The sequence below is a fragment of the Delphinus delphis genome, chromosome 21, assembly GCF_949987515.2.
Source record: "Delphinus delphis chromosome 21, mDelDel1.2, whole genome shotgun sequence".
In the NCBI taxonomy this organism is placed as follows: domain Eukaryota; kingdom Metazoa; phylum Chordata; class Mammalia; order Artiodactyla; family Delphinidae; genus Delphinus; species Delphinus delphis.
Genome location: NC_082703.1, coordinates 4,927,047 through 4,940,253, shown reverse-complemented (window position 1 = coordinate 4,940,253; position 13,207 = coordinate 4,927,047). Strand labels below are relative to the sequence as shown.

The 13,207-nt window shown below is 36.2% G+C and overlaps 1 protein-coding gene across 1 annotated transcript in view; it reads right to left on the bottom strand.

Annotated features, from left to right (window-relative positions):
* Positions 1 to 13,207, bottom strand: part of LOC132417716 (A disintegrin and metallopeptidase domain 3-like) — a 125,990-nt gene that overhangs the window by 99,937 nt on the left and 12,846 nt on the right. Inside the window, 1 exon segment of the mRNA XM_060001493.1 lies at positions 9,949 to 10,027. Coding sequence (XP_059857476.1) covers positions 9,949 to 10,027 — 79 coding nt within the window.

The following is a 13,207-nucleotide window of genomic DNA, read 5'->3' as shown; positions in this document are numbered from 1 at the left end:
AAACAAAAGATGTCAAGTGGCTGAAAGCGGGGTGGGGGGGGCAGGTTTCAACTCTATACTGTCTGCAGGAATTTCACTTTAAATTGAAGGACATATAGCGGCTGAAGTTCAAGGGATGGAAAATATTCCAAACAAATGGCAACAGAAAGAGAGCAGGTGTTTTAATTGGGAAGAACACGTCTGACTCCATATTAGATCTGTTCCTTTTACTTTAACCTTTGTGTTCTTTTGCCTGGGCTTAGTCATGCTGGCTCTGCACCTTTTGTAAAAGAATGTTGCCTATGGCTTGAAATGTACAGGACAGCCTGACTGTGACCTGACCTGAACAGAGAATAACATTTGTCTTGTTGGAGGTTTACAGGAACATCGTGACCTGACATACATGGACGCTGCAAGAACATTGAATCCAACACCAAGAAGTCTGCAGCAACTAACTACACCCCTCCCTCAGCTTGCCTTTAAAAGTGCTTTGCTGACAGCCTTTGGGAAATTCAGGCTTTTTAAGGCAGGAGCCACCCGTCTCCTTACACGGCCCTGCAATAAACCTTTCTCTGCTCCAAACACCGACGTTTCGGTATAGTTTGGCCTACTGTGTGTCGGGCACAGGTCTAGCTATATTTACATCAGACAGAATAGACATAAAGTCAAGACAGTCACAGGAGTCAAAGATGGACATTTTATAATGATTAAAGGGCTAGTCCACCGGGGAAAGATAACCATTATAAATATATACACCCTCAGCATTAGAGAATCTAAATATACCCACAGCAAACACTGACAGAATCTGAGGAGAGATACAGACAGCAATACAATAAGAGAAGGGGACTTCAATACCACACTTTCAGTAATGGGTAGAGGAAGCAGACAGGAGATGAGTAAGAAATAAAAAAGAGGACTTAAATAACATTATAGCCAAAATCTACCCAGCAGCTACTTACAGAACATTCCCCTCAAAAGCAGCAGAATATACATTCTTCTCAAGTGGACACAAGCTTTCCCCACAATAGATTATATGTTTGGTCACAAAGCAACTCTTAACAAATTTAAGAAGATTTAAATCATACAACGTGTCCTTTCTGAACACGTTTTGGAATGAAACTAGAAAGGAATAGCAGAAGGATAAGTAAAAAATCCACAGCTATGTGGAAATTAACAACATACTTTTGATCAACAATTGAATCAAAGAAAAGAATCAAAAAGGAAATTTAAAATAGCTTGAGACAAATGAAACAGAAAACACAACATACCAAAATTTATCGCATCCAGTGAAAGTGGAGGAAAGAGGTAAATGTATAGCTACAAACAAAACACATCAAAAAGACCTCAAATTAATAAACTAACTTCACATCTCAAAGAACTAACAGAAGAACAAAGAAAGCTCAAAGTAGCAAAAAGAACATAACAAAGAATAGACCAGGAATAAAATGATAATAAGTGGAAAAACAATAGAAAATATCAAAAAACTAAGAGTTGGTCTTTTGAAATGATAAATAAAATTGACAAACCTCTATCTAGATTAAGAAAAAAAGAGAAGTTTCAAAAATAAAATCAGAAAAATGAAAGCTCATGCCACAAAAATAAGAAGGTTCAAAAGAAAATAATATGAACATTATATGCCAACAACCAGATACCATAGAGGATGGATAAATGCTTAGCGACATGAAACCTAAGAACAGTGACTCATGAAAAAATAGAAAATCCGAACCGACATATAACTAGTATGGAGACTGAATCGGTAATCACAAACCTCCTAATAGGGAGAAGCCCAATACCAATTGGCTTCCCTGGGGAATTCTATAGAACATTTAAGTAAGAACTAACACAAGCCTTCTCAAATGCTTCCAAAAAGTAAAAGAGGGGGGAACACTTTCAAAGTCATTTTATGCAGCCAGCATTACTCTGATACAAAAGCCACATGGAAAGAACAGTACAAGCTAACATCCCTCATGAATACAGATGGAAAAGTGTTCAACAAACTAGTTGTAAACCAAATCCAGTGTAATCTAGCACCTTAAAATGGTCATACACCATGACCAAGCTAAATTATTCTTGCAATGCAAGAATGGTTCAACATTCAAAAATTAATGTGATAAAACACATTAACAGGACAAAGAGTCAAAATCACACGATCATCTCAATATATGCAGAGAAAGAATTTGACAAATTTCAGCATCTATCAAAAGAAAAACTCTCAGCAAACTAGGAATAGAATGAAATCAGCACAACCTAATAAAGGCCATATATGAGAAGCCCACAGCTAACAACATATTCAACAGTGAAACTTGAAAACTTTTCCTCTAAGATCAGGAACAAGGCAAGGACGCCCACCTCACCAATTCAATTCAATCTAGGATGGGAAGTTATATCTAGAGCAAGTCGACAAAGAGAGAGAAAAAAATAAAAAGGCATCCAAATTGGAAAGAAAGAAGTAAAAATATCTTTGTTTGCAGATGACATGATCTCATAGATAGCAAAACCTAAAGACTCCACAAAAACCCTCGAAGTTTTAGATCTAACGACAAGCTCCATAATATTACAGAACATATAATCGACATTCAGTAATGAGTCGCATTTCTCTACTTACAGAGAACTATTTGTAAGGAAAGGGAAATTAAGAAAACAAATCCATTTACAAGATCACACACACACAAAATACCTACGAACAAATTTAACCAAGGAGGTGGGAACCTTGTACTCTGAAAACTACAACGTATTGATGAAAGAAATTAGATAAGACACAAACAAAGAAGACATCCAAGTGGCCAACAGGGAGATCACTAGTTACCAGAAAGATGCAAAGTAACACCAAAATGTTATTTTTGTGAGATATCACCTCACGACTGTTAGGATGGCTATTATCATGTGAACAAAGGACAAAGAGTGCTGTTGAGGGTGTGGGAAGCTGGAACTGATGTACTCTGTCACTGGGTAGAGCATATGAAACGGTTGCTATAGAATATAGTAAAAACGAAAAACAGAACCCCCTGTGATCCAGCAATGTCACTTCTGGGCAGTTACGCCAAAGAACTGACACAGGAGCTGCAGGAGATATTGGCACTGCTATGCTTACTGCGGCACTATCCACAATAGCCAAGATGTGAATAAACCCTAAGTGGCCACATCCACAGAAGAGTGGATAAGAAAGTGTGGTGTATATGTATTCTGTGGAATGCTAGATAGCCTTAAAAAAGAAGTAAGTTATGCAATACGTGACAACATGATTCACCTTGTGGACATTATGATAAGTGAAATAGACCCATCACAGAAAGACAAATACCGCATGACTCCATTTCTATGAAGTATTTAAACGTCAAATGCATACCACCCAAAAGTGGAATGGTGTTTGCCAGGGGCTTGGCCAGGGGGAAATGAGGAGGTACTATTTAATGGGCATAAAGTTTCAGTTAAGCAAGATGAATAATAAGCTCCAGGACCTTCTGTAAAACATACTGATGTCAACAGTGATGTAATTTATGCTTAAAATTTGTTAAGAGAGTAGAACTCATATTAAATATTTTTACCACCTTAAATTTAAAAAATTATATATATATATATATATATATATATATATGCATAAATTCAGAAAACAGTCAGCAGAAATCCTCACAAAATTGATGAAGGACATAAACATTTAGATTCTGGAAACTGATCAAACCGAAAATAGAATGGGTCCAAAGTCACTTGCAACAAGAAAGATCATGACTAAACTGCAAACAATAAAAATATCTTCAAAGAAACCAGACAGTAATGTCATATAACCTGTAGAAGAACACCAGTTTGAATGACAGTACATTTCTCGTCTGAAAGTCATGAAGTCTCAAAGGAAATACAAGAGCAATCTCACATGTTGACAAGAACATTACTGTCAAACATGAATTCTATATCTGGCAAATTTATCCTTTAAGGATGAAGGAAAAAGAGAAACTTTCTCCGACAGAGGAAAACTAACAGATTTAGTCTACAGCACACATACCCTAAGGTAATGGCAAAAGGAAACTCCAGGAAACAAAGGTAATACATCACGAAAAGGCTTGGGTAGTCTTAAGGAACTGGGACAAAGAGAATGGTTTAAAATACGGGTGAATATAATGAACTATCCTTTCCTTCATGAGTTTCTGAAATCATATTTGGTAGTTGAAACAACAATCACACAGTATCATGTTATGCTTAATGTATGGAGAGGAATATTTGAGCAATTATATTTATAAAGTACAGAGGATAAAGGATCCTAAATGGAAGTAGGGTTTCAGGGTTTCACTTGAAGAAGTAAAAAGTCCACAACAGTAGGCTAGGTTCTATATGTTTATTGTAATACCTCAAGCAAACCTAAGAAAAGTATAACAGGGAAAAATCTATTGACACTATAAATAAATCATGATGTAATCTTTAAAATGTTCAAGTAATCCAGAAGAAGAAAACAAGAAAAAAGAAATGAGTAGCACAGAAAAAAAAAAATAAAGGAAAAAAAATATAGCAGACAAAAGCCCTAACATATCAATCACTACTTCAAATGTAAATAGTCTAAAAACACCAAATAAAATACTGAGTCCCAAGGCAGATGGAGGAAACAAAAAAATCAAACAAACAAAAGCACACCTTATGACCCAACTAAATAGTCTCTACAAGAAACTCACTTCAAACATAAATTTTTTCCACTTCCAATGATTTTATTTTTTTACTTAATTTTTATTTTATATTGGGGTATAGCTGATTTACAAGGTGGTGTCAGTTTCAGGTGTACAGCAAAGTGGTTCAGTTACAGGCATAAATTTTTAGGCAGATTGAAATAAAAAGAATGGAAAATATGTCATGCAAATATTGATAAAAATCATATCGGAGAAAGTGAACTTAATTGCAAAGAAATCTACAAGGGAGAAAGAGAGTCACTACGTGATCATAAAAGTATCCACTTATCAAGAAGCAGAGCAATCCTAAATGTATAGGCATCAAACAACAGAACTTCAAAATATGTGAAGCAAACCCTGGTACAGCTGAAAGAGAAAGACAAAACCCACAACAGTAAAGGAGGAATTAAACACGCTCCAATCGGTTATTGCTAGTACTAGACCAAAAATCAGCAAAATATAGAACTGAACCGCAGCATCAATCAACCTGATCTCCATGACATTTATGGACCAGTCCGCCCAAGAACAACAGAATACACATTTTTTTTTCAAGTATCCAAGGACATTCACCTACAAGCATAATATACTGGCTCATGACGCAAACATTCACAAATTAAAAACAAATTGAAATTGTACAAGGTATACGCTCTGACCAAAGCAAAATCAAACTAAAATTCAACAGACAACAGAAAAAATAAACAAACCAAAACCTCCAAACACTTGTAAAGTAACTAACAGACTTTAAAAAAACAAACAGGAAGCCTTAAAGGAAAATTTAAAAATACATATATCTGTAATGAACATGAAAATTCACCATATTGTTGTGAGATACAACTAAGCAGTGTCGAGAGGGAAATTTTAGTACTAAAATGCTTACAGTAGAAAAAGGAATGGTCACGTATTGATAATATAAGTTTTTTCCTCAACAAATTAGAAAAAGAAGAGCAAAATAAACCCAAAGCAAGGTATAAGGGAGAAAAGAATAAGAGCAAAACACTGCAAAGTTGAAAATAAGAAAACAGTAAAGAAAATCAAAGCAAGAAAAAGCTGGTTCTTTGATATGTGCAATAAACTGAAAAATCTCTAGCAAGACTGACAAAGAAGGGACGACATACCTCATCAGTGTCGGAAGTGAACAAGCATATCACTACAGCTGCTGTAGCCATTAAAAGGGTATGAGGACTGCAAGAAAATACATGCCAAAATGCCACTGAGATGAAATAGACCAATTACTTAAACACACACCACCAAAGCCATACATAGGAAACAGATAAACAAAATATTTCTATAACCATTAAATAATTGAATTGGCAATTTAAAACCTCCCACATACACACTCAAACACACACACAAAATCCCCAGGTCCAGTGATTTCACTGGAGAATTTTACCACACATCTTAAGCATTAACAAGTATTTTATACAATATCTTCCAGAAAAACAAAAGAAGAGGTAATCTTTCTCAGTGTATTTAATGAGGCCAGTATTACTACTCCAAAAATTAGACAAAGTCAGTACAAAAATAGAAAAATCATAGATCAATATTTCTCAGGAACTTTGACCAAAAAAATCCTCAAGAAATTATTAGCGCATCAAAGCCAGGCATGGATAAAAGAATCATACACCAGGACAAAGCTGTGGGGTTTTTAGGTTTGAAAGGTATTTTCTAGGTAATGTTTCAATATTTGAAAATCAGTCAGTGAAATCCGCTATATCAACAGACTAAAAAAGAAAAATCATATGATCATATCAGCGGATGCAGAAAAGGCAACCAATACAATTAAATACACACCTCCCCTCATGGGGCAGAAAAACAAACAAATTCTTAGCAATCTAAAAATAGTGAATTTCCACAACTTTATAAAGAGTATATAAAAAAAACCCTTACATCTAATGTTATCCTTATGGTGAATGACTGAATACTTTATCCCTACAATTGGGAAAATTGTGAGGATGTCTGCCATCAGTATGGTTATCTGACAGAGTACCGGTAGTTGTAACAAGCACAGCAAGGTAAAGCAAAGAGATAAAAAGTATACAGATGGAAAAAGAGGAAAACAGAAGGCCATATTTGTAAAAGACCTGACTATGGAAAAATTCTCAAGGAATCTATCAGAAAAAAAAAATAACAAACCCTCATAGAATTAATATGTGACTTCATCGAGGTTGTAAGGATATAGGATTGACACAAACAAATGAGAGTTGTATTTCTAGATAACAACAAACATATGTAAACAGAAATTAAAATAGAGTACCATTTACAATTGCTCCAAAGAAAATGAAATACTTTGGTATAAACCTAAAAACATATCTACAGGATCTGAATGCTAAAATTACAACATGCTAATGAACGACATTTAAAAAAAGACCAAACAAATGGAGATTCTTACTGTATTCACGGTTGGAAGAATCAACAGAATGAAGATGCCTATTCTCCCCAAATTCATCTGTAGGTTTAACAGTGTCTATCACGATGCTAGCAAGGTTGTTTGCACACAGAGGATAGTTTAGTCTAAAATTTATATGAAAAAGAAAAATATCTAGAATAGTGTAAAAATCTTGAACAAGAATAAAGCGGGAGGAATCACTCTAGTCAACATAAATGCTGAATATGCAGGCAAACTGAAGACAGCAGGATACTGGCAGAAGGAGAGTCACATGGAAGATCTGCACAGAATAAAGAACCCAGGAATATATCCGCATCAATATGACCCCGCCCCCGACTTTTTGACAAAGGTGCAAAAGCAACTCAATGCAGAAGAACAACCCTTTCTAGAAATAGTGTTGGAACAATTCCACATCCCTGGTCAAGTGAGTGAACCTTGATCCAAATCTCACACTTCATACAAAATCACCTCAGGTGAACACACCATTAAATGTAAATAAAACTATAACACTTTTAGAAAATAAAAACACACAGAATCTTCAGGAACTCTAGGGCAACATAGATTTCTTAGGTTTGAGAGCCAAATTACCATTCATAAAGGAAAAGTTGACAAATTAACTCTCATCAAAATGGAGAAATTCTGCTCGGTCAGAGACCTTATGATGAGGATGAAAGGACAAATTACAGACTGGGAGCAAACATCTGCAAACCGCATATCTGGTAAAGGACCTATAATTAGAATATATAAGCTCCTCAAAGGTCAGTAGTGAAAAACCAACCAACGAGAAAAGTCCAATGAGAAAATGGGCAAAAGACATTAACAGATATTTCACAAAAAGTGACAAACAAGCTCATGAAACTAATCAACTTCACTAGTCATCAGAGAAATGCCAGTCAAAATTACATGAGATAAAGTACACATCTATCACAATGGCTAAAATAAAATTGTAAAATTTAAACAGCAAACAAAATGGCAAGAATGCAGATACTCTTTTCTCTCTCATTCACTGTCAGCAGAAAGTTAAAATGGTACAGCCACTCTGGAGAAAAGACTGGTAATTTCTGTCAAAAGTGAATATACACTCACCATATGATCTGGCAATGATATTCCTGGGTATGTATCCCAAAGAAATAAAACTGCACACCTACACGATTGTACATGAACGCTCACAGAAGCATTCTTTTCAATCGCTTAAAATCGGAAGAGCCAAACTCTCAGTTGGTGAAGTATGAGAATAACTAAACCTGGTGTTTCTTTGTGGAAAGTAGCTGTTGAGGAATTCAGCGTTTAAAAATAGATTTCAAGGGATTGAGATTTTCTATTACTTCTCTCAATCTTGATAAGTTGTACTTTTCAAGGAAGCTGTCCATTTCATCTAAATCATCAAATTTATTGGCATAAAGCTGTCATAATTCTCCAAGATATCATTTTATCTTCTGTATGACTAGCAATATCTCCTTTCACCCCTAATATTGGTGGAATTTGTTTCTGACCTAGATAAGTCATACTGGGGGTTATTAATTTTATTAGTCCTTTGAAACAACTAAATTCAGAGCTTTAATGATTCCATTCTTTCTCCTTTTTCTCTCTCATTGATTTCTGAACTTATCGCGTTCTTTCCTTCCTCGGCTATGGCTTAACCCTTTACAGAGCATCACTGTTTGTGTCAGAAGTCAATTAATTTAATGGTAACCATCCACAATCGTCTCCGCGCTGTGTTTTAGGCTTTGAGGTGGGGAATGGGGGTGACCAAGAGTGTCTCTTACTCTAGAGCTTGATCCTTCCTTCAGACACTCAGCCTTTCTGTCTCAGCTGAACGTCTGGGGTTTTAGCAAGGTCACTTTACACTGCCTGCGCTGAAAATCCAACATCTCCCAACACTGTTCCGTCGGTTAGTATTATCTCCATTTCACTCTCGAGCCTTCAGTAGAGTCTTACCCACCACACATGCTGTCTAATCCTCCGTCAGGGAACAAAGGACAACTCCCCTTCTCTGAAAAAATGTACATCAACACAGAGTCCCTTTTTTCTCTGGTCCTGGGTCCTGCAAGTTCCAGCTGCTTCAGCAGCCCGAACTCTTAAAATCCAAATTCTTAAAGAGTCCTGTTTGCTTCCACCCTTGTGCTATAGTTAAGACGTTATTTCCAGTCAGAGGGCCAAGTTCAGTGTGAGATTCGCCTTCCATGTTTTCCTTCTGTCAGAGAGAGATTTCCTGATTTTTTTTTTTAATTGTCAAATGTCTGAAAACAAGTGTCTCATGGATTTTGTCCTGCTTTCTACTTGTAGATGGTGAGAAAGACAAATGTTGTATGGTTACCATATTTTAAATTTCATTCTCTCTCAATTGCAACACAGCAACAGAATCTGACCAATCACTAGCATTTGCCTCTTCCCCATCATCTATTCTGGCAAAATACGTATCTTAGACTAAAGCCAACTTTCTCACATACGTTTAAGCATTTCTTGACTCTTACCTGTATTTTGGGAAAGAATTCAAATTCCTGTGTTTTTCATGTAAACCTATTCAGATTCTGTACCCAAACTGCTTTTGCAACTTCACTTTCCTGTGCTCTTTCTGTAAAGTGGTTTCCACTGTTCCCTACACTGCTCAGGTTCTATGGTACCTCCATCAAAACTTCTCCCTGTGTTCAGTGGCTTCTTAGTTCCTTTCCCCACTTTTTTTCCCCTCTCAAACTCCTACTCCTACTTCCAGAGAGTGTAAATGACCTTTTCAGGTAAGTGATTCCTGAGTTCCAAATTTTAAAGGTAGTCATTCTATTCTATATGCTTTCAGAGCAACTGCCACATTACGTTTGGGTTTGTGATCAATCTGTTTGCCCAGTAATTCAGCCGAGTATAAAGCATTCTTCTTCTTCCCACCAATGGCACGTTCACCACATAACAATAAAAATCTACGCAACATAAAGTAAAACTTACCTTTACAAATGAAGAATCTGGATACAATATCCCTGACTTGTTGTATGAATATACCAGGAAATGAGAGTCTAAAAATGACCTAATTCAACCAAAATAATAATACTTCGTTGTAATAATAGCATTAGTAAAAGTAACTTCCAGAGTCATGAAATTAAACAAACTTACATTTCATTTTATAAGCTCAAATACGCAAAAATTAAATGGGCTCATCTCTCCGTTATCTAGCTTTCTTTCTGATAGCACATTATGTATATAAGAGAAAGCAAGAACCAGGATGACCGGATACCAGTGTGGGCACTGGAATGACACAGATTGCTGTCTAGTAAAATCCAGGACTTCCAGATTCCCTCAACAAAGTTTTCTTTTATAGATTCAACCATCAATACATCTCATGGCGTAAATCTCTTAGTTAAAATTTGCTAATAAGTAGCCATGGATTGATAAAAAAACAAACAAAAAAATACATGCTTATTTCATTAGCTTGTTTCTGTGAAGTTATGCTGTGCTACAAAGCACCCTCCAAATTCCCAGTGCCTTAAAATTACAATGAATGTTCTTCACAAGGTTACTGCAGGTTCAACTCCACATTGCCTTCATTCTGGAACCTAGGAAATGGCATGGTCCCTCCACAGAACATGCTTTTCTCGTAACAGAAGGAGAAAAATTGTAGAAGCACATGATAGATCTTAAAGCCTTTGTTTAGAAGCGGGATTCTAGTCTTTTGCTCAAATTTCATGTTATTTCTATAGAAAAACGTGACATAAACAGGGTATGGAACTAAAATCTTCTTACAAGGAGGATGGTGATTATCATGGAACAATCTAACATCGTTATTTACGGTAGGGATGAGACAGGCTGGGACCCGGGACCCTTTACTGGAGCGCTTGGCCTGGACATACGTCTCCTCGAGCAACAGAAGACAGAGGGACTCCAAGGGACTAAAACTAACTGCCTGCATGTGCAGTCTGGGTAATTATGAACAATAAGACACACAAAGGCCACAAACCGACTGCCACTCCGGAGGCGCCAGGAGCAAAAGCAGGGTACTTACTGCGCATGATCCCTGCACACAGCACCACCAGGCGAGTGGGCAGACCACCAATCGGCCCCTGGCTCACCCCATTTAAGGATCCAGCCCACCTTCCTCGGAGAGTGAGCCAGGGAACCTGTCACTTGTTTTCGCTCCCTCCTGCTGCAGCACGAGCCCCAACAAAGCCTTGCCTTAATTCCTTCTCTGGCCAGTTACCAATTTCTATCGATTAAGGAGTCCAAGGACCCTAGTCCATAACAGTGACACTGGGATTTCTCACGGATTCCAAACATCAAGAAGGTTTGAAGGCCAGAATGGAAGAGAAACTAGAGCATTAACAGAGTACTTTTTTCACCACTACTTTTTTTTCACCACTACTTTTCTTATCTCCTTCATGTCCTCTCATTCTTTTTTAAAAATTTTTAGTGAAGTATAGTTGATTTGCAATGTTGTGTTAGTTTCAGGTGTACAGCAAAGTGATTCAGTCATATATATATACATATATATATATATGCACACACACATACATCTATATATATTCTTTTTCAGATTCTTTTATCATACTAAGAAAAGTAAGTTGGACAAATATCCTATGATATCACTTATATGTAGAATCTAAAAAAAAATGATACAAATGATCTCCTTTATAAAACAGAAATAGACTCACAGACATAGAAAACAAACTTATGGTTACCAAAGGGGAAAGGAGGGGAGGGATAAAATTAGGAGTTTGGACTAAACAGATACACAATACTGTATGCAAAACAGATAAACAACAAGGACCTGCTGTATAGCACAGGGAACTATATTCAATATCCTGTAACAATCTATTTCCTCTCCTTCTTGAAAACTTTTCCTTTTCTTCAATTCAAATAACAAAACCAGAGAGGTTCCCGGAGAAAAACTGGTATCTGTCAGTTTATATTCCACATATATTCAAGGAAAAACTGCATGGGCTGGGTTGGTTTAGGTGCAAGCATCTAGAACGTGAATTCTGAAACAAGGGCAGAGCCACCTTTTAATAACTGTAAGCATTTAAATGGAGGTGGTGGAAGTGGGAATCCAGAAGTACTTCCCAGGAAAAAGAAATTAGAGATTAAAAACCTTAACAGATATTTGACAAGCATTATTAAAAGGATAAAAATTTTGTTTGCGAGTTTATTCATCCTGGGCCCTTTTTCAAAGGCATACTTTTGGCTTCTGTATGAAACAACAAAATAGTCTGCCTTAATCAGTGACATAACAAAAATACAAATGAGCACTGAAAGAAAAACAATGTCCAATGAAAGGAAAATGAACAATAAAAAGCATGCAAAGCTTAAAAGTTAGTTCCAAATGAAGTAGCATTGATGAACAAAATAATCTTAATTTCAAGAGAAATGAATAAGCATTCCAAGGAGATCATTCTAAGAGAAAAAAGTATACTCTGAAACTAAAACACATGACAGTTAATATTAAATAACTCAATAAATGTATCGAAGAGAATTTGCTTACTGTGAACAGAATTATAGGTCTAGCCAACAGAAAACAAATGCTGGTAAAATGCATGTCAAAAATAAAGATTTGATCATAGTTGTAGAAAAAACTATGATATGGAACACAGACAAGTAAGACCCAGGATGAAAGCAATGATTTCCCATAGAAGAAAAAAGAATGCGTAGGGACTGAAAATTAAAATGAAAAATTTAGGGACTTGGGATATATTAGGGAGTATTAATGTAATACACACACACACACACACACACACACAAACTCACACACACACACACACACACTCACACTCACCCACACACAGAAACTGCTGGACAACTCACTTCACACAGACTATATCAAATTGCAAAAATTTATAGAAAAGAAATATGACTCACAAATTCTACACATTGCCAAATGTCATTCAGTTATGAGAACAAGAAAGACATCTGCAGACATGCACCGATTCGGGAAGCATGCCACCTGCAGATTCCATCTGAAGAAAATAATCTGAAGTTATTCTAACTAAACGATACCTGAGTCAGCATAAAGCTGCAATAAAAAAAAAAAGTAAAAAGAAACTTTGAAGAAAGTTGGAAAATGCAATACTGTTGTTAAAGAAACTGAAAGCTGTGAATTTACATCTTAAGTGGAAAAAGAATTTTAAGAAATACTATACGAATGTGATGCTATCACTTCTAACAGACACAAGAGAGGAATCTGAGAACCTAGGATAGAAAATATGAATATAATGATTTT